The 21,414-nt window shown below is 38.6% G+C and overlaps 1 protein-coding gene across 1 annotated transcript in view; it reads left to right on the top strand.

Annotated features, from left to right (window-relative positions):
* The first annotated feature begins 15,236 nt into the window (after positions 1-15,236).
* The window catches only part of LOC139122312 (substance-P receptor-like), a 29,461-nt gene continuing 23,283 nt past the window's right edge, over positions 15,237-21,414 (top strand). Inside the window, exon 1 of the mRNA XM_070687709.1 lies at positions 15,237-15,780. Within this exon, the coding sequence (XP_070543810.1) occupies positions 15,358-15,780 (423 nt within the window). The 5' untranslated portion in view covers positions 15,237-15,357. The remainder of the gene's footprint in view (positions 15,781-21,414) is intronic.

Genomic DNA, 21,414 nt, shown 5'->3' on the forward strand with positions numbered 1-21,414 from the left:
TTTACCCTTTGAGCGCTGTAATTTTCTCCCACCAAAATTTTAGTGCAAAATTTTACCAAGAATTTTCTGTAATTTTTTGATAATTTTGGACCAAATCGACATCACATTTCATTGGCTACAGGTCTTTCCCAAAATTTTTGCAAAAATTGGAGAAAATTGACAGGGGTTTATTATATAAAGGGGACAAAAATAAACTTTGGCGCTCAAAGGATTAAAGTTCACGCAAGACGCCTCAAATCTAATACTGAGGAAAACACCATGAAACGTTACGTGTTGTTGTCGCACGTCGCAGTTGTGAAGTCGCAGGTCTCAGTTTGACAAACACGCAGGACGCAGGTCGCTGTTGTGAAGTCGCAGGTTACACCTTGGTCTAAATGCCGAAGTCGCAGGTCGAAACTCGCAGGACGCAGGTCGCAGTTTTGAAGTCGCAGTCGCATGTCGCATGTCGTGACCGGATTTCCATACAAGTTAGTGAACAGATATATATAGCAAATACAACACATTGTAAAGAAAAGTGTTGTTCTGGTTTTACTATCATAAAACAACTATCACAGAACAGCTGTTTTTATGCTTTTGTGCCAAGTTAGGGTTCTGCTCTCTATATCAATCAGGATCACCACGGTGGATCTTTCATTTCCTTTGTGTTCAGGTCTAACCTGAAAACATTTAAAAAGGAAGCAAAACAAACTACATCTCACTTGCAATGAACGTATTAACAATATTTCTCACCAGAAATCTCCCCCAGCTCTGTGAAGAAGGTTGACTTTGCAAGAGTCACGAAACGATGTCGTTTTATTGGAAAACCAAGTTACTGTAGCGTTAACACTGTATAGAAGAGAATTCAAGAAAAAGATGTCTACGATGAGTGATAATATAGAAAAAAAGGAGTGGCAATTCCCGTCGATTTTCGCGGCAGGGTGTTGATTTGCATATATCGGCCATTGACTGAAAGAAATCAAGCGGGCCAAAGAAATCCGTCGTTCGAGATCGGGAAAGTGAAGGGAGCGCCCTCTGACGAGTCTGTCCCTTCTAACAGATGTGGAAATAAAGCCCAAAGGCAGAGTGTGTTTCCTACTCGAATTCCACTACGTTCTCTGGCTTTGTAAATAATTCGTACATTCAAATAAATATTGTGTAGTTTTAATGTCATTGTACCGTCATTATTCACTTTCCCATTAAGTTCACTACAAATCATAATGTTTTCGCACTCAAAAACCATTAAAACTTGAAAATATTCAAAACAATTCATTACGAAGGAATGTTAGAGCAATTAAATATTTCATTAGATTACACCCGTGGCCACTTCAGTGTTCATGAAGGCTACTTGATCATTCTGCTTGTATAAAGACAAAACAGGCCCTGTCAAGGGTTGTAAATGAGAGCTACCGATTGGCATCACATGCTGGAAATTGAGACACAAGATACCACTTCCATTCATGAAAGCCTCTACTCGATAATTAGTTTATTAAGGCAACACATTTAATGAGCTCACTGCTATAGCAGCAAATAAAATTGTCGGTTCTATTTAGACAGTTGTGTCCGGAGAAATAAACAAGACTTGTACATGGACCAGTGCGTGGTAATGTTACATTGTATCTCAATCTTGAACACAGGTTGCCAATCGTAAACTCTCATATACAATCCCAGACAGAGCTGGTTTTGCCTTTGTACAAAAGCAGAATTTCTGTCTGTATCAAGTAGCCTTGATCAACACTAAAGTTGCCACGGGTGTATGAAAAATACAAGACATGCCTGAAGAGTGCCAGGCCACACTCTGAAATGAGGGCTTGTCTGAAGATGCATTTAAATGTGACTGAAACAAAACCCCTTTCTAACAAATTGTACTGCAGCTCAGCATAGGCAAAGCTTTTCCCGAACTGTCAAAACATTCCGAGAAATGAATGTAATCTGTGCTTACGTTATACGATAATTGACATAAACAAAACAAAATGAAATTGTACAAAAATTAGGGACTGGTCAGTTTCTTCAGCCTGGGGGGGGGCGGTGGATTCATGGGGGGGGTCACCCTGTTTTTGACTTTGGTGATAGAGGGGGTCACCATGTTTTTGAAATGCCCAATAGGGGGGGTCAGTGTGTTTTTGAATTTTGACACAGGCTCATCATTGCCTAAAATGCTAGTGTCAGCCACAAAATTCATCATTCAGTTGTATTTTTCGGCGCGCCCTTCGGGCGCGTAACTTTAATAATCAGTCATATTTTTCAGCACGCCCAACTTTAACATATCAAGCATACATACATCAGAGATATCTGTATGTTCAATATTTTTCAGCGTGCTCTTCAAGCACATTACTTTAATATATCATACATCTTTCAGCATGCCCTTCAGGTGCATGACTTTAATATACAAGGCATATATATCAGAGATATCAGGATGTTTCATATTTTTTGGCGCGCCCTTCGGGCGCCATACTTTAATAAATCAGAGATATCTTGATGTTTGCTAAGTGAAAGTGTACCATTATGAAATCTGCATTTCATATGAAAAGGATGACAAATTCCTGATACTTTTCTGTTCTCTCTGTGAGAATTCAGTATGAGAAAGCAACATGCACAAATATTTCACAATATATATTGATACAGTGACTTATTTTAGAGATAGAAAAATGACAAGATATCTTTCCTTCTCATTGATGCAATTATTTTCCTTTGTTTCATAGGTTTTCTGTAGAAAGATGCTTTTTTATGAACAAAATAACAGTTAAAAAAGGCAGTTTTTGTCATTATTAGCTGTGCTTTTATGGTTTCAATGTTACACAAGAAAAGGTCCTCTCAGACACTGTACACATCGGATTTGGCTAAAAAAGCTCTCTATGGCTCCTCAGTAGATTTAATTGGATGGTTTGCAAGTCTTAACACCCATCAAAGTTTTTGATTCACTGCTTTTTCCTCTTTTATATTAATGATTGACATCCATTTCTGTACAACAGTTCAGGACATCTGGTTAAGCAGAGAAAGTGTGAAATACATTCACAGCTCATTCAAAATACAGCTCATTCAAAATGTACTGTATTTAAACTTTAAGATTGACACTTTGAAATTCCTGTCTTACAACTGACATGTCAACAATTTCACTAAAACATAGAATGACTATTTAAAATATAAATATATGTAAAATGTAAAATATAATATATATATATAATTTATGTCCATCTTTTGTTTTACCTTTGTCGCGCCGGGGGGGGGGGGTCACCCTGTTTTCAAAATTTGGAATAGGGGGGGTCACCCTGTTTTCAAAATTTGGAATAGGGGGGTCAGCCACTTTTTGACGTCGGCAAAAAATAATCCACACCCCCCCCCCGGCCGAAGAAACTGACCAGTCCCTTAGGTTTGACTGCGCTCATTTTACCGTATCTTCCTTTTTCACTAAGTCGTTCAGACATATGGTGCAAATACTTTACTCGGGTAGAAATGGTACAAAAAAGTTGTCTATACCCTTGAACTGCAAAGAACTATATGACTCTACAATGCTACCTTCATGCTAGCTGTGGAAACGCAGCTATCTGTTGGCGGGGCCGGAAGCGTGCGTCGCTATGCGGGTCATCGAAAGGTCAACCCCGCCACCGATATTGACCTTTTGATGACTTGCATAGCGACACACGCTACCCCGCCAACAGATAGCTGCGTTTTCACAGCTACCTTCATGCATGCTTGTCATTCCAGCCAATATCATACAGATCAAAGTACTGCAGATTGCTCGGGATTTTGAGCTGGTGTAATCTCCTTCTGCTCTGAAACTCAATCTGCAGACGCTTCAAAAACAGACACAAGGGTTGGTAAGGTGAGGTCTCCCTGGTTTCGATTTTTATACAAGTGCTCATAATATCCTTCCTTACTTATACCCTCAAGTGGTTCGAAGAGTTCAGACTGAGATGTCTTGCGATTTCAAAACACATCATGATGGATTCTTTCATTACTATTATCATTCAGAGGAACAGTAAGTATTCGTTGATGTACTGACTTTCGTATTAAGGTAGAAGACGCCTCGAGGACAGATATTCGGACTCTTAAACGTTTACAATTCTTTTAAACGTTTACAATTCTTTTCTGATCTACCGCTTGTGAGGGTGAATTTTAATGCTCTTGGTGTAACAAAACCTTGTCGACTTATTAGTTTTTCGAAAATCGAAAATTTGATATTGCTCCATAGAGTTAACTTCCGGGTGGTGGCCATTTTGAACTTCAGATATCCGTAAATCTTGGGTCACTTTGTTTCTCTAGTACCAAAATTTGCACGGTGACCCTCACTTTTTATTCTTGATTTTGAAAGAGGATAGTTGGTAGATTCCCTGAGGAAAATTCGAACAAAAGTTTAAGTCTTTCAAATTTCAAGGCGCATACAACTCAAGTCGTGTAATACGTACAAAGCATACTTGAAGAACAAGTTAATAAACAAGATGACAAATTTCGCAAACAACTTGAAACCCTCTGGATAAATTTAACACCAGAAAATAAAAAATTCCCAAACTCCTTTGCGAATCTCTGTAGAGCGCCCTCTGTATAACCTACCAAACTGTATAAATTCCGGTTTTCCTTTATTCTCACGCATACCATCATCCGGTATCACCGAGATAAGTGCCATAGCTTAACAAGTAAATTCTTTTCCGCATGCCAGACATTTCTTTCCATTTTAGAGTGCATTGTTATGTTTTTTAGTTGAATCCACTTCAATCCTGGCATCAATCCCACTACATTTTCCACACAAGCAAAACCATTTTCAAAGTTTTCTACCCAAGCAATGTACTTTATAAGTTCCATAGTATTATGTAACTTCTGTGTATGCTAAATCGAACAAATTTCACGGTTATATTGCAACTAACAAGTATACTGGGATCTCTATATTTCATTACTCTCTTTGAATGTACCCGAAGAGGGTCTAGCCATAGAGCAAATGTCGTAGCCTTGAAATATATAGAATCTTAGACGAAATAACCAGAGTGTCAGCGTGCTTCTTTTAAACAATTTTTCATATATGCAAACACTTTGAGAGCAACCAAGAATGCTTGTTTAAGCTTGTGGCAAGTTTTCAGTATTCTGCTAAATGTATATCAACTACCGTGTCTGACCCTTATCCGTTTGTCATGCTGAAATTAATTTCGAGTATCCTTTTTGTCAACAACAGCTTGCATATGTGTAGTGATCATCGTTTATTGTTTAAAATGAACTCTAGTCCGGACGTGAATACAATTTTTCAACAATAATAATGTAGATTATACTCATATAGGTTGTGTTGATATGCTAAATACTTGGCATTAAATGGCAGTTTAAGGATTCAATGCAGAAAGTGTAGGGAAACCACAAAACAACAGTTCTGAAAAAATAGCCAAAAGATACAGCTTATGGAGCTTTAACAGGTTGGTCTCATTTACATTCATGATAATGACAAAGTAGACAAAGATTGTATTTGTTAGACACATTGGAGTAACTGCTTCCTTTTGATAGGATTGACCATGATATCTTGAATGGTTTGTCCTTAAATTTCAAGTGCCAACTGATGTTTAATATCACTGACGTTAATTCTGTAAATGTAGTCAAAATATATAAAGCATACTAAACGTTCGGTATTTATAGTAGCAATTTAAATAATAGCAGCAAAGTGTCTCATAACGACTAATCAACTGACCATCTTGTCATGTGGTGAATATACATCACTGTAAAGGTACTTCTTAGCCTTCATGTCTACCAGCCTGAGAGTGAGGCAATGCAATGATCTCATTTTAGTCAGCACAAACATGGACACTGATATAGCATTATACATACTTCATTTGTATTTTCGAGCTTATGCACAGCTCGGCCATTCAAACATATCTTGTATTCATTCAAATAAATCTTGCATCAGATCAAGAATTGAGGTTGCTGAAGCATATGAGATAAATATTGTACAAGATATTATTCATATACTTGAGATGAAATATTTTAAGAACGTGCTAATATTTGCATATACAGGATTGTCTTTATTAGGCCCTGTTCAGAAGTTGTACCAGGGTATGATGAGACGAACCAAGTTTCTTCTAGAGATTACAAATTGATTTTGTGTGCCCCATGTTGTTTACAGATTACAGAGACTTTTGCAGCTTTCATCACTGAATCTAAATGATTTCAAATCAAGTATAAAAATACCGGTTTGTATCCAGTGCCTGTTACATGTCAGTATCACTTTGTATGATTACGGATTTGTATGAGACCACACACACAACTTTAAGACACGAATAAACCTTAAGGTAGTATGCGCCTCGAAAGTGAAAGATTTTAACTTTTGCTCGAACTTTCCTTGTGGAATTTTTCAAACCATTCTCTTTCAAAATCATGAATAAAAATGGGAGGGGTCACCGTGCAATTTGTTACTAAGAAACAAATAATCCAAGATACCGATATTTGAAATTCAAAATGGCCGCCATTCCTGTGTTTACTCTATGAAAATAAAAATCAAATTTTCTAATTTCGAAAAGCTGAGCCAGTAAAAAGTTTTTCTCACCAAGAGCTTTAAAGTTAACCCCCACACGTGGTTGATCAGAAAAGAACGGTAAAAGTTTGGGAAACAGAATATCTGTCCCCGAGGCTCGTTTTACCTTTAAAACCTTGTAACGTACCGTCTGTTCCTCATCGCACTATAAATAAAGCGCAGAATGCCCTTCAGCAGTTTAAACAGATTTCTTTCATACTTTTGTTCCAGCACTTTGTCGTCTATGCCAGCAATGAACTTGGCGCCCTATGTCTCTGTGACAGACTCATCAAAGGATCTCCCTTAGGGTTCGAGTAGTTTGATTTATTTAACACTTACAGCGCACCTAATTCGCGATAGGCGATAAATAACTGGAATGTTTTACTGAACACTACACAATTGTTGCTCTGAGCAACCGACAGAGTTGTCCATAAGGTGTATGTTATAAGCACCTCGTAAATTGACTCACATTTCATTGTCTTGGCATATTACTTGACAATTGCGCATTCGAGGTGATTTCCCACAAGGTCACTGTATAACGAATACTCGGGACATGTTTGGATGTAACAAACTTTGTTCGAAAAGGATTGGATAAAAGGCCGTCAGGTCACCTGGATTTATTGACTTCTGCTCTCAAACTGCTGTCTTCATTACTAACGGGACACCGAAAGAGCTGCAATTATTTATCCGATAGTAGTCTTTTATTTATGAGGCGAAAAAATTCTCCAGACATGGTGACTGGTCATAAATTTTGAAAGGGAAGAAATCATTCTCTGAAGCTATATTAGCCGATGCTCGTGATAAAGACTTTGAAACCACTTACAGCGTCATTCGATACAGTGCATGCGCATATCTTTCACACTGACGATCACTAAGGGGCCGTGGATAATTAAAACACGCGCACAGTAAACGCAACTTCTGTGTTTGGGTGGGGGGGGGGAGGAGGTTTGGCTGTATTTCGATTACCGTGCGCAAAAATCGCACTACAAGTTTTCCTATCGCAACATCTCGCTACACGTTTTTATGTATTGCAAAATATCGCGCTACATTGTTTGGCGTGTACCAGGCCAGTACCGCACCGGCGCTACACCAGCATTCTTTTGACATACTTGTGATGATCAGTGCACGAGCAAAATAACGTTACAATCATTTTGGATACACAGTTTCATTTTATTCTATTGGTTGTGTCATTGTTAAATTAGCGCTGAACAGAGATTGATTTTAGAGTGGGTATGCGGTGGGGGCGGTCGGTAGAGTACACGTGATTGCATAGCGACGTATTTAATTACCGATTGTTGGATGCAGATACAGAGTGAGGCTTTGTTGAATTTTCACACTTCCAAAATTCGTTTAGGGGGGAGGGGGGTAGAGGCCAAACGCACTTAGTTTCGTTTACCGTGCGCATGTTTTAATTATCCACGGCCCCTAAAGCGTTCTAGTGCTTAATGGAACAAGTTCAATTTCTATTATAAAAATAGGATCTGTCGTCAGATAATACAAATTGAGAAAAAGGCCCGAGACATCGTATTGTGTTCAAGGATCTTAGTTGAACATTTCAAAATGCCATGCAGGTCAAATAGATCAAAATACAACTCGTATGATATTACTGGCAGACATTGCACCCAAACGAAAGGAATGCATTTTTCTGATTAAATGATGGTTACTGAAATTGACCGAAATGGTATATTACACGTATTTTCACGGTACTGTAAAAAAGGTGAAGTTCTAATATGCTTATTGATGTGGTTTCATATCGTTGAATTACAGACTTAGCGTAATTACAAAGTGATTCATACGTAAAAGAAATGAAACCCAAAGGAAAAATTCCAAGTCTTCTCATGTTTTATACTAAGCTGTGGCATGTCTTACGAATGCGCAGACTGAAGTGAAGTCTACATAGTGATATATTTATCGCTCTACGAGACACGTAAAGTACTATGGTGTCAATGAACAGTTGTTGATGAGGCCAAGCACAAGGTCAGCCAGTGGCTTGATGCCAGGAAATTGCGATCGCATCGCTCATTCAGTTTAATTAATGAATGTGAGTACAGAATCCCGCTGCGAACCTGAAACTATTTCAATCTCCATAGTATCCTCGTTAAATGAGACATTGACGTAGAGCTTGTAAGGTAATGGGGACGGGGACGAGAGTAACTGAAGGAAGGTAGGCTGACAAAAAGTCATTTGGATACTTGTAGCTATGTTAGACTTGGTAGCTAGCTGGAGACGTGATCACATTGCTTGCATGAGCGGGTAGAGGAGACGCCATTGTAGGTTTACCATGCTTGATTAGCTAGATCACTGACACAGAAATATTGGGTGAATAATCGAACCTGGCGGTTGCTAGAAAACAAAATACGGAGAACTGAACATGGCTCATCAATATTCAAATTTACGATATAAATAATTTGAACAACGCATAGATAGAAACGTTTATGTCGAATATTAATTATATTGTCAGACTTTGGTTTTGGAGGAATCGTCGAACTTCAAACCTTTGGTTCGACACTACTGTCCCTTGCATTATTCTCAAACGTAATGGAAAGGTTACTGGATGAAAAGGGTTCACGACAACTAGGTCGCGACTGTCAAATATCACGAGATCTGTAAGTAATACTTTGTTCAAACATGGGACGCTTTCAGAATTTCCCTACCCTGTCGGGTCATATACGCCCAGGTCAGAAGATGTAAACAGCCACAACGTATAAGGGACATATAGTCGCTGCCATTAAAAGTGTCATCAGCACTTTGATTAAAGTCACAAAATGAATTCACAGTATAAATATTATACTATGATTTGTACGTGTAGATATACATCGTTCTTGTGATGAGAGTGAAATGTACGAAATGGTTTAGTTTTCAGCTTTTCAAGCCCTGGGTAATTAATTTTTGAATAATTTAGTATGTTTATTTAATTTCTCTACATTATTGTCATATCGGATCATTGTGTCATGTTCACATGATTGATGCTCTTTATTTTATATCAATTAATATTCTGTAAACGTTATACAATCCATCAGCGAATGGTTGTGGCCCTCGTCCATGATATAGCAGGGCTTTAAAAGGGGTGTCGGCCGATCATTCGGTACATCGCAAAAGACGAATAAGTTAACTGCCAAATTGGTGCCTCAACGCTCAGAATTTCCGAACTGCATCCTTCCAAGGCAAGCAACATCTCATTGTGCCAGCAGCTCTCACTTCTCTTCTGAAGAGCCAGTAACAAGGTGAGCAGTACCATATAACATTTTATTACAACTGGTATTAGTTCAGCTTTGTCTGTTATTTTACCGTTAGCACTTTCATCACATGTCGGACCCGCTCAGGTGTCGCGAAATGCACTTATCAAATATCATCTAAAGTTGCCGCTAATTTGCTATGCCGTCTCAGCGGCACAGTTCATTATATTGTACCCTGTGTCTTTGATTACAAGCTGAACGGGTGTACTCTACGTCAAACGCTTGAAATAAAGAACAAGCTCTTGTCCGTGCAAGATTTCTTCGCTTATGAAGTATATGACTTCGCATTGTTCATTATCCTCTCGTGTCATTTGCAGTAAAATAGCTCTTTAATTAGTTGACATTAAAAATTTAAAGTTGTCACGTGCACTAAGCGAGATTAAAAAAAAGATTCGCTTCATTGTCACTATGTTACTGATCAGTATTGTGCATCGATAACTTCGAGCAGACTTGAATACCCTAAATATTCAATACACTGAACTAATTTGCCGTATTTAGGTGGAATTACTGTAAAAGTCGCAGGTGTGAATAGGGGGTCTATGCTGGCAACTTGGTCTCTGTAGAAAATTACAACGACAGAGAGGTTTTGTATCTCAGCTAACAAACCGTAATTAAAATAACAGTGGGTACACATCCAAACCTACACACTATATATATATATAATATATATATATATATATATATATATATATATATATATATATATATATATATATATATATATATATATATATATATATATACATGCAATATTAATAACACTATACAACACTAATAACACTAATTACTTCAAGTATAAGGTAATGACAGTTGTTAGTTACTCAAGTTTCACGCATATACCAAATATATATATATATATATATATATATATATATATATATACGCATATACCAATCATATATATATATATATATATATATATATATATATATATATATATATATATATATATATATATATATATATATATATATATATATTCCCATGGTATTCTACTCTGTTTTACGTCATCGTATACGAGTGTTATTCGCAGAGCCGTACAACTTCGAGGCGAAGGCGAGAAGTTGTGCGGCTCCGCGAACAGCACGAGTATACGATGACGTCAAACAGAGAAAATATTTATCACATGAAAAGTCTTCTTATTTTTGTTTTGATGTAGATGGCTCAAAATTATTGTAAGAAATTGTATGAATTTCGTCGCGATTTGTGTTATATTTACGCGGATTACTTTCATTAAATGAGTAAAACGGTCCGTCACCCAGGAGATACTTTTATTCATAAATCCCAGCAAGTTGAAATTTTGATATATCGAACGGTATCTCCACCCATGAGAGATACAGATTCGGTCACGTGAACGTGTCAATCATTGTCTCGCGCTCTACCGATGCCAAGGTAAGTTGGCCATCGGTGGGCATAGCTTTCACCGCGCTAGCGACGGATAGCCATAGTATTCAGAGTTATTTAGAATATTTACAAGTAGATTTATGAAGAAAATGCAACGACACGATCGAAACAATAATTCTCATTCTTAGAGATGCCGTGGCTTTTGAAAATATCACAAAGTTTAAGACCTTGGCGAGCGCGAAAAATTCCGTTCGATGACACTCATAGTACCAAATTGCATGTTCGTGGCCACAACGCTGCCGTCACCGGTCTCCGCCGGTGTCAACTCGGATCCCGATCTCGGTCGTCGATGTTTTCGTCTAACTGACTTTGATATTTGCAGTAACACATATCTCGCCCTTAGATACATCCTAATTTTGTTACTTGACGGACACTCTGTTCTGTTGTGAGTGTTGTCTGAGTCAACTTTAGAAATACATCGGATTCCACAGCGCTCTGCTCGACAGCTTATGTCTTCGCTACAGCCTTACGCTACAGGTTTTATTCCGAGCGAGAATTTACGGAGCTTTTTGTGTGACAAAGGACATTTTTCGTTGTTAGTCGAATGGCTTTATGCTTTTGCCTCCTATGTCGTTTTCCCGAAGATTATACGGTACTCATTTATTCAGTTGAACTTACGTTGAGGTGTATATTTCGGGTTTATCGCTAACTGGGATCACCAGGTACGACGTCCACATTGAGCCTTACGACTTGACTGAAGCCGCGACGTTACTGAGCCATTAAAATAAAACGATCGACGGTATCCCATTCGATTCTCGGGAATAGCTGTAGTTTTAGCGACTCGAAATTTCGTTGCCGGGTCATGCCTTCTATGTTTCAATGTGTGGAATTTCTCGGGTCAACATTTTGTCAAAATGTCATGAGAGCACGGCATCGATCACGACAAATCGGTCTGTGTCCGTCGCGAGGTGCAGGTATGAACAGTACCATGCAGGGAAAAAAGTTCAGGTTGATGACGTACAACAGGGGTAATATGGATTTCTTATCTGTATGGTGTACGTCACACATGTGGAGATACGGGTCAATTCATGTGATATATCTATCTATCTATCTATTTATCTATCTATCTATCTATCTATCTATCTATCTATCTATCTATCTATCTATCTATCTATTTTATCTATCTATCTATCTATCTATCTATCTATATATATATCTATATATATATATATATATATATATATATATATATATATATATAATAGATAGACAGATTTTTTATCTGTCCCGCCAAACGTCACACGGGCCGCGAACCAGGCCAGTTTATATCTATCTATCTATCTATCTATCTATCTATCTATCTATCTATCTATCTATCTATCTATCTATCTATCTATCTATCTATCTATCTATCTATCTATCTATCTATCTATCTATCTATCTATCTATCTGTCTATCTATCTATCTATCTATCTATCTATCTATCTCTCTCTCTCTCTCTCTCTCTCTCTCTCTCTCTCTCTCTCTCTATATATATATATATATATATATATATATATATATATATATATATATATATATATATATATATATATATATATATATATATATATATATATATAAACTGGCCTGGTTCGCGGCCCGTGTGACGTTTAGCGGGACAGATAAAAAATCCACACAACCCCCGTTCTCCAGGTACTGTTTTCCTGCACGCGAATATGCACAGACAAACCTGTCGATGCTGCGATCGATACTGCATATTCTCACATGCACAATAAAAGGCAATGAGATAAATTTTAGACCCTAAAGCGAGTCCAATGAAGTTTGAGTCGCTAAAGCTTTAGTAATTCCCAATAACCGAAAGGGTAGCCAAGGATCCACAGCCCCAATGCGAATGGTCTGCAAGCAGTGATCCGTCGATCGATTAGCTTACTAATGTCCCCGCTCCGGTGGTACCGCTAAATGGGGACGTCGTGCCTGGCGATCAACCTGAAAGGTACATCCAAACGTAAGTTCAACAGAATAATTAAATACTGTACGGTCTCCAGAAAAGCGATATAGAAGCTCAAAACATCAAGTTGCCTTTATTACCAAAAGTAATCAGTTAATTATCGATCGGCATTGAACCTGCAGCGTAGACCTGCATGTGGCGAAGACGTCAGCTGTCAGCTGGAGCCTGAACTCTACAGCACTGTGGATGTATTATTGAAAGTCGACAAGAAAACCAAAAATTTCCGTCAACTGACAAACGTTCAAGCTTATATGTATCTACGTGCGGGATATGTGTCACTGCAAACATCAAAAGTCCGTATACGACGTAAACATTGACGATCGGTCGACGGCAGTGTTTTCGCCACAGGCACGGGTGCCATCGAACGCAACCTTCCAGACTTTCCAACATCGCAGTCTTGATATTTTAAATCCGCGACACCTCCTAGGACAAGAACGACTGTTTCGATCTTGTCGTAACGGTTGCATTTACTTCATACATATTATTTGAAAATATTCTAAACAACTCTGATTACCATGGCTGTAGTACTGGGGCTCTGTTTGATGTCATTGTCTTTCATCGTGTTTTTTTCTTGAAACCGCACAACATCTCGCCTGCGGCTCGAAGTTGTACAGCTCTGCGAAAAAACACTAGTTTACAATGACGTCAAACAGAGCAAATTACCATTGGTTACATATAAATATATATGTAATAGTTATATAAATGGTATATAGAAAGTCGAAGAAACGTATGAAATACCCTATATATTCGATTTGTTTACGGTCCATAGAGTTTGCAAGATAATGCATTGCTGTGATCAATAAAGACTGAATAGAAAAGGATTGTGGATAAGTCGACCATGTTCATTATCTCTTAGGAAATAACATTAGCACGAACTTCGCCGCATTATCTTAGCTCAAATTAGATGACCCGTGATTGTGTTTTATCTGAGAGACTGGATGAAACAGAACATTAAAAAAGACGTCATGACTTAATTATAACTTCACTTTTGCGCGAGAATAGATTCAAAGGAAAGCGAGGTCCGTAGGCTTTGTGAAATGCTTACCGTTTCTGTCATGAGAATTCGTGTCACGCATATTGCTACACTACTTTCACCTAGCTTTCATCTTGTTTCATGCTACGTACTATGGCTTCTGTACTTTGCCGCTGAGCGCGATCTTTCCGCTAGACTGGTACACGTTCCATCTTTTACAACTGCTATAATTATCACCCGTTTCCACAATACCCGCTGTTTGAATAAGTCTTAGGCTTGAAGAGGTGAATGTTAAGGCTGTGTTGGCATGGTAACACAAGCAGTTATCTTTCTGTGTAGTAGCTTGCAGTGTAGGCTCATTTTCATCTTGTTTAAGTTCGACCGAGGAGAAAACTCTAATTTATCCCTTGTTATGGAAATATTCCATGCGTATGGCATGGGCATAACTTCTGGTTTTTGGAATGCAAAAATAGACTCAGTTAAACCCATTTCCGAAGACAAATTTTTGAGTCGTCTACGTCAACGTTACATGCACCTGCAGAGTAAACGTTACTACAGTGAAGGCTAATCGAGAGACTATAACGATACTGATTGGAATTAATTTCCCTGGAGGTGCTATTTGATGTCGACTATTTTTAGTGTTTTATAATAGAATCTCACAGCTTTAGATAAACGCCTCATCCACTGATGATACTCTGCCGTCGTTCAGATCAACGCCAGTTTCTCTTATAATCAGGCAAGAACATGCTTTAATTACGGCATTCTTGGTACAAATAACATTCACGAGACTGGGGTCAATTTATACAAGGAGTTTCCTGCTTGAGAACTGTTGATGTAGTAGTGGTTTCTCATCTTTGCGTCTGTAATGTTATGCCTTTCACGAAAAAGATCATATCATTGCAAGCTGCAGTCTCCACGGATAGTTTTCTTCAAGATAACAGGCGGCAAGTTAAACTTTATGATGAAGCAACACTAATGCAAATGCCACTAAAATCAGGCATGTTGATTATACCATACTTCATAAACAGCAATCGACTGCGCAGACAAATATGATTCAACTATATGAGGTTGTCGTAAACATGGATGCAAATACTCAACTCAAGTTTTAATGTCGCTGACATTTATTATGTTGATTTCATCGTAGGCCTTGCGTTGACGACGACAGGCTGTACAGTGTTGAGTTACAGTTGTGTCGAAAGCTTGTGTCGACTAAGACTAAATCGTATGATCAGCAACAAATTAAGGCGTTCAAGATTCGCCCGTGAATTTTACTGAGTATTGAACGATATCTCAAGTTCCCTCATATTCACACAGACTACATCATCACCAAGATATGGATTACTATTACGAAACCAACTTTACAGCAGCTCAATTGAAACTATTCGAAGCACAGATACGGGCTGAAATTAATCGCTCTCGACAGCGGGCAATGGATGACGAACACGAAACGGTCAGTGACAATGTTGCCGAAGAATTCCTGGAATACGAGGAGATGGCTCTTCCCTTCGAGTGGAGAACGATCTTAATTATTGCATTCAGTGTTAATATTGCACTGTCCATCGTTGGAAACATCGGAGTCATCATAGTACTGCTCCTTGGTAGAGCCAAAACAGTCTTAAACAGGTTTCTGATGAACCTTGCTTTCGCTGATTTGACGATGGCCACATTCTGTATGCCGTTCACTTTTCCTACCATCATGTACGGTCATTGGATATTCAGCTCTGGGATGTGCCCGACGGTCATATTCTTACAGCACGTAAGTGAAATACGTTATTTTTAGCCTCATAATGTTAAATTCATATCATGTAGCAATGCCTCGCCACTTTCGCTAACTGTCAGAGGACAGCTTTTCACACCAATAAATTGACCCTACAAGCTGTCTAATTTAGATTTATTCTATGATGATCTAGTGTCCCTGGCAAACCACTTTGTCATGCCGTATCGCCGTGGTACAATACTTACGGTATTGTGAAATGATGTACGGATTTCTTACAGTTGAGCATTCAATTGCCATTATTCAGTGCACTGAACTCAATTAAAATTCTGAGGGTTAGTGATCAATGATGCTCCTACGACCAGGACATCATTATAACATGCGATTTTTTACATTGGTCTACGTTGAGAGAAATGTCTAATAGATTCAAACGTGGGCTAAATAAACAGTTATCCAGTTAATCTTGATGCGAAGGGTTGATTTGAATGTAAAATCAATGTACCTTCTGCGACATCACGAACACCACCATGCACAATTTATCTTCATCGGTAATGTTAAGCACGATCGACATGCCCTGAAGGTAGATCTACTCTTGGTCTCGTGTTACATTTTGATGGCTTGACCGTTGGCGAGCATGCCTCTTTACTTGGCTAGAACTGACAGGTCAATAAAAATGGCTTGCTTGAAGTTATTTAAACTGAAACAGCCCTTGTCGGCCTTGCCTAATGCATTACGTATTGATGACGTTTAGCGGCCACATTAGGCTTTTGTTTTCATGGCTATAGGTGAAGTTAATGCATCTTGCAAACCTCACTGCTGCCTCAGTTGCAAGACTAGACTGTTTAGAAATCGAAAAGCGTCAAGAGGCAGACAATACGGACAAGATAAGCCATTCAATAAACAAAGAAACTTGACCCGGACTGTCCTCTTCGTTTGAAAATGGCCTTGAAAATCAATATGCAAAAGTTACAGAAATCAATTTTTAACAATCCAATCGTGACAGAATGACTGGACAGTAGTGGTTATTATGATTTTAGAGGATATAGAAAACTGTCCAACGACAGTCAACATAAGGGCGTCTCAGCATAGCGTTTCATTACGGGAACGCTCCATTAACTTAGAAGTATCCGACTTACCCTAGTTGGTTATCAGAGGATTAATCTCTATGTCAACATATGCGAACAGATTATCTTTTAGTGTAAACAAAACATTAGGGCACCATCTTACAAGTGGTATAGCCACAAACTGATGACGTCAAAATCGCCGTACACAAAACACAGACGCCCCGTAATTGCGGCACTGACTAACTAATAAAGTTAAAATAATATAAATTTGCACTTTCTTCAAATCACTGTCACGATCTCCGACTGCTTAGTTTTTGTATCGGGTGAAGCACAGTGGGGGCCAGGAATTGGGGTTAGCTGACTAAATTGTCGGAACGGAGCGAGCGAAGCGAGCGGATTTCCGACAATTTGGTCAGCTAACCCCAATTCCTGGTTCCCAATGTGCTTCACCCGATACAAAATCAAGCAAATGAAGACCATCACAGACTTTTTAGGGTTAGGGTCAGTTAGTTCATGTGATTGTGGAAATAATTCCGTCTCATTCCGGGTACAATATGTCCCCTCTCACGTTTTATTCATCAAACTTGTTGTCATGTACAAACTGACCCCGGGGGCAATGGCCATATTGACCCTCTTCAATATAGCCGTTGCCAAAGACGGCGCACAGTTACATAATAGAATTCAGAGTTCATTCAAATGCAAATAATAATCAATATGACTGCTAAAAAATCTTTGTATGCTTTCATTTGCATTACTTCTTCTACAGACCGAAAATCACACTTGTACATTAGTTCAAACTCTGTTATTGATTGGTTTAATTTTTTGTCCACAAATTTGTTTCCTTTATCTTTGCGATATGCCTCCCAATCGATTTTTAGCCAGGCTGTATGATGGAAATTTATGAATACACGGATGTAACCAAAAAACATCTATAATCAATACAAGTTCCGGAAATCCAAATACAGCTTTGGTCGACACAGTGACAGACATTTAGTGATTGGAGTCATTGGTCGCGATATTTGTGCTTGTTTTTTAATTTCTGTTGACCATCGTACGTAATGCCAATGCTTGATCGATTTGTTCCTACAGGTTCCAATATTATTCCGATGAATGGTAGGGGGCATATTCTTCGTTGTCCTTAGTCTCCTCAGATTTCACCGCTAATCTTTCTCTTCGTTTTGTGGATCCTCAAACCTTCACCCACACCAACACCTTTGAAGGCATATGGATGCATGCCATGCGAACTTGGATTGACTTCACACCTTCAGACTTATTTCCAACTTATCTTTATGAGTTCATGTGGTGGAGGCGTTTCGGCGATAAAGCTGTGGATTTTACTTGTTCAACATATTTCAATTCTCTGTCCTTCACGTTTACAGTCCCCTTCATCGATTCACAGCAACTCTGCACATAACACCATATTATGCCAAATGTTTTGAGACGGTCTAAAAACTAATATCACGCCTAAGTTTACAACTCAGGAGGCCACTGCCGCTGATGTGTGACACTGGGAATGCACAAACCAGACGAAGTTCGTGCTGGTGATAATATATGCACCCTAAATCATTATATTGGCAGCGAATTTCGTTTGCTTCTGTACTTAATTCACTTCGTCGATGGGTGGAATTTTTATGTTATTTAATTTCCTTGGCATATCCAACGAATTGTTGTTCACGTTTTCATCTACAATTGCAATGAAATATTGCATTTCATACATGTTGAGTGATGAACCACTTTTTTTATAAAAGTGTATCCTGTCAAAAACGGAACACACACCTTTCGTATTGTAAAACAGGCAGCAAATGACAAATTGAATAATAAATGTCAAACACAAAGTTTTCAACATATAAATCATCCTAAACAAGTGACAATTTTATACTTTCACTGTGCAAATACAACAAATAATATGAAAAATATTCAAAAAATAACAAATCTGCACAACAAACACGACAATGCAGAGGAAAAAATAAAGACAGGCAATAAAGCAATCAATGCAGGGGCATAAATTCAATAAAAGAAGGAAAATGCGTAAAAGACTTTCAAATCATTACAAGTGAACATTATTAACATTATGGAGGGGCCGTGGTTGAGCGCATAGCGGAAGAGAAAGTCGACGCTTGAAAACTTTGATTTTCTGCGGAAGAGTAGGACTTTGTCTGTTGGTTGTCGGAGGTTTTAGATCAAATCTAAATAACAAACAATGACTTGGTGTCATTTTTCGTAGTTTTGAAACGCTACGTCGATCACAGTGTCAAATTTCAGGTCGACCGATATTGCATTGTGTGTAAGGTAACTGTGTCACAATCGACCGCAGGTGCGTTGTACACATACGGTGTCGTCAGTTTTGAGATGTCACAGGAGACGCGCAGCTCTTGGAGTAAAAACCTAGGACATGTTACGTTGTTAGCATGTGCATGAAAATGCTGTACACGTGGAAAGAACGTTCCATGCTGTTCTGATCATATATGCACATATGATCAATACGCGTTACTGAAGTGAAGCGTCCGAAAATAGGAAACTTGAATGAAAATGAACGAAGAACGATATTTTGTTTCACAATATTTCTAAAACTTAGTTTAGAGCCTTAATTAAATTCACTTTTTCCTGTCAACATAGTTCCATGTGCAAGCATATGTGTCTGCCCGTAGTATTGGGTGAGTCCTTACAGCTCTGACGTTCCTATCATATCACCAGCTGGATAAGATAAACGCAACAATGGAACATTAACACCTTTGGGGATTAAAAATCTTCTGTTTGTCATCCGAGTTGAACAGGCAGCGACTCGGGTTTCAGGTACCATCCAAGCTAATGGAGCCTTCCTGTAATGTAATTTGTTATCATGCGAGTTAGAAGCAATGTCACTGAAGGTTCTTATCTAAATATAAATGGTTGCTTCAAAGTTTCTAATTCCTCAATTTGTACCAATCTTCACTGGTCCACATTTACCATTCGTTTTGATAATGTATACATCTCATGGATAGAGTATACTAAGGGTCGTCTATTATGTAAAAATTAGTTCTTCAAAAATGAGATTCGATTCAGAAGTGAAGTGACTTTATATTTTCCAACGTATTTTTTTCGATAACACATCATGATTTGATGCCCCATCAAGAATTATATTCCTTTTAGACATGACAATGCTGACGAATTAATATTAAAATAAATGACTGATTCTTTTCACCTTCATTCAGAGTTACCGGTGTATTATACTAATTGTCATATACCCATGCCCGTGTCGCTTCGTCCCGGTAACGTTACCGTAAAATCTGCCATGACATATTATGGTGAACATCGAGATATGCACGATAAACGTCATCCCTTTTGGAGTGTTCCCCAACTATGTTTGCAATTTTATAGTAAACGAAGTACACAGACAAAAATGGCCGCTGTTTTCCGCCTACAATGCGATGATGTTGACATAAAACGTTGTAGGGTTTTGAGGAACACTGATTTTTCGGGTTTTGTATACGGAAATAATATGTTGAATCTTGTCATGTTATCCCCTGGTTCTTCCATTAAAGTTGTAATTTTTTCGAAAAGGTGAAGCAATCATTCCACTGAACGGCACTGTCTACCCACAGGGGCTCACAAATGGCTATATAAGTCAATATTACAGCGTTTTTTCTTTCTTTTTCAATGTTACAAATAAACTAGCTGAGCCTGAAGAGCACAACACTTGTGTAGCTGTCTTTTGTGTAGCTTGTATTGGCATGTATAGTGCGCCCTCAATAGGGAGTGTGATCATATGTAAATGCGACCTTGGTTCCGTGACCTCTAGCCATGCCTACTTCCCTCTCCATATGGCCGGCCATGCGTACAGACGTCGCTGTGTTTACTGTACTAATTTCCCAGGGGCTCATAAGTGGCTATATAAGTCAATATTACAGCGTTTTTCTTTCTTTTTCAATGTTACAAATAAACTAGCTGAGCCTGAAGAGCACAACACTTGTGTAGCTGTCTTTTGTGTAGCTTGTATTGGCATGTATAGTGCGCCCTCAATAGGGAGTGTGATCATATGTAAATGCGACCTTTGGTTCCGTGACCTCTAGCCATGCCTACTTCCCTCTCCATATGGCCGGCCATGCGTACAGACGTCGCTGTGTTTACTGTACTAATTTCCCAAGGGAGGCAGATCCGGCCATATCCGCAGTATGATTGTTATGGTGAATCTCCGAAAACATGAAATCTTGGTAATTTTTTTTGACGGACACGGCCATTGTTTTGGCACAAGGATCTGACAATGTCATTAAAGTCTAAAAATGAACCTTCGTGAATGTAGAATGTGAAGAAAATTGGACGCTGTCAGCACCATGTCCGAAGCGACCCATGTGCGCCGTGAAGTACCTGTGCGGGCAACTTGATTATACTTTATAATGAGGACGTAATCTGGTGAGTGACGGCTCGTTCAAGAGTGGTGGGGCGTGCCTTATGCAAGAAATAAACAGGAAATTAACATATTTACAAACACGATGTATTGCACATGGCCCGTACGCAACAGGTATTAAAGTTTGTATGCCTATTTTGTTCCCATTTTATCGCTGGGAGGTTAAAAAGCCAGTCGAGATTGCGTTATCACCTAACACCATACCGATTGGGGACAGAGCAGAGTAGA

This window comes from Ptychodera flava, chromosome 22 (assembly GCF_041260155.1).
Source record: "Ptychodera flava strain L36383 chromosome 22, AS_Pfla_20210202, whole genome shotgun sequence".
Classification (NCBI taxonomy): domain Eukaryota; kingdom Metazoa; phylum Hemichordata; class Enteropneusta; family Ptychoderidae; genus Ptychodera; species Ptychodera flava.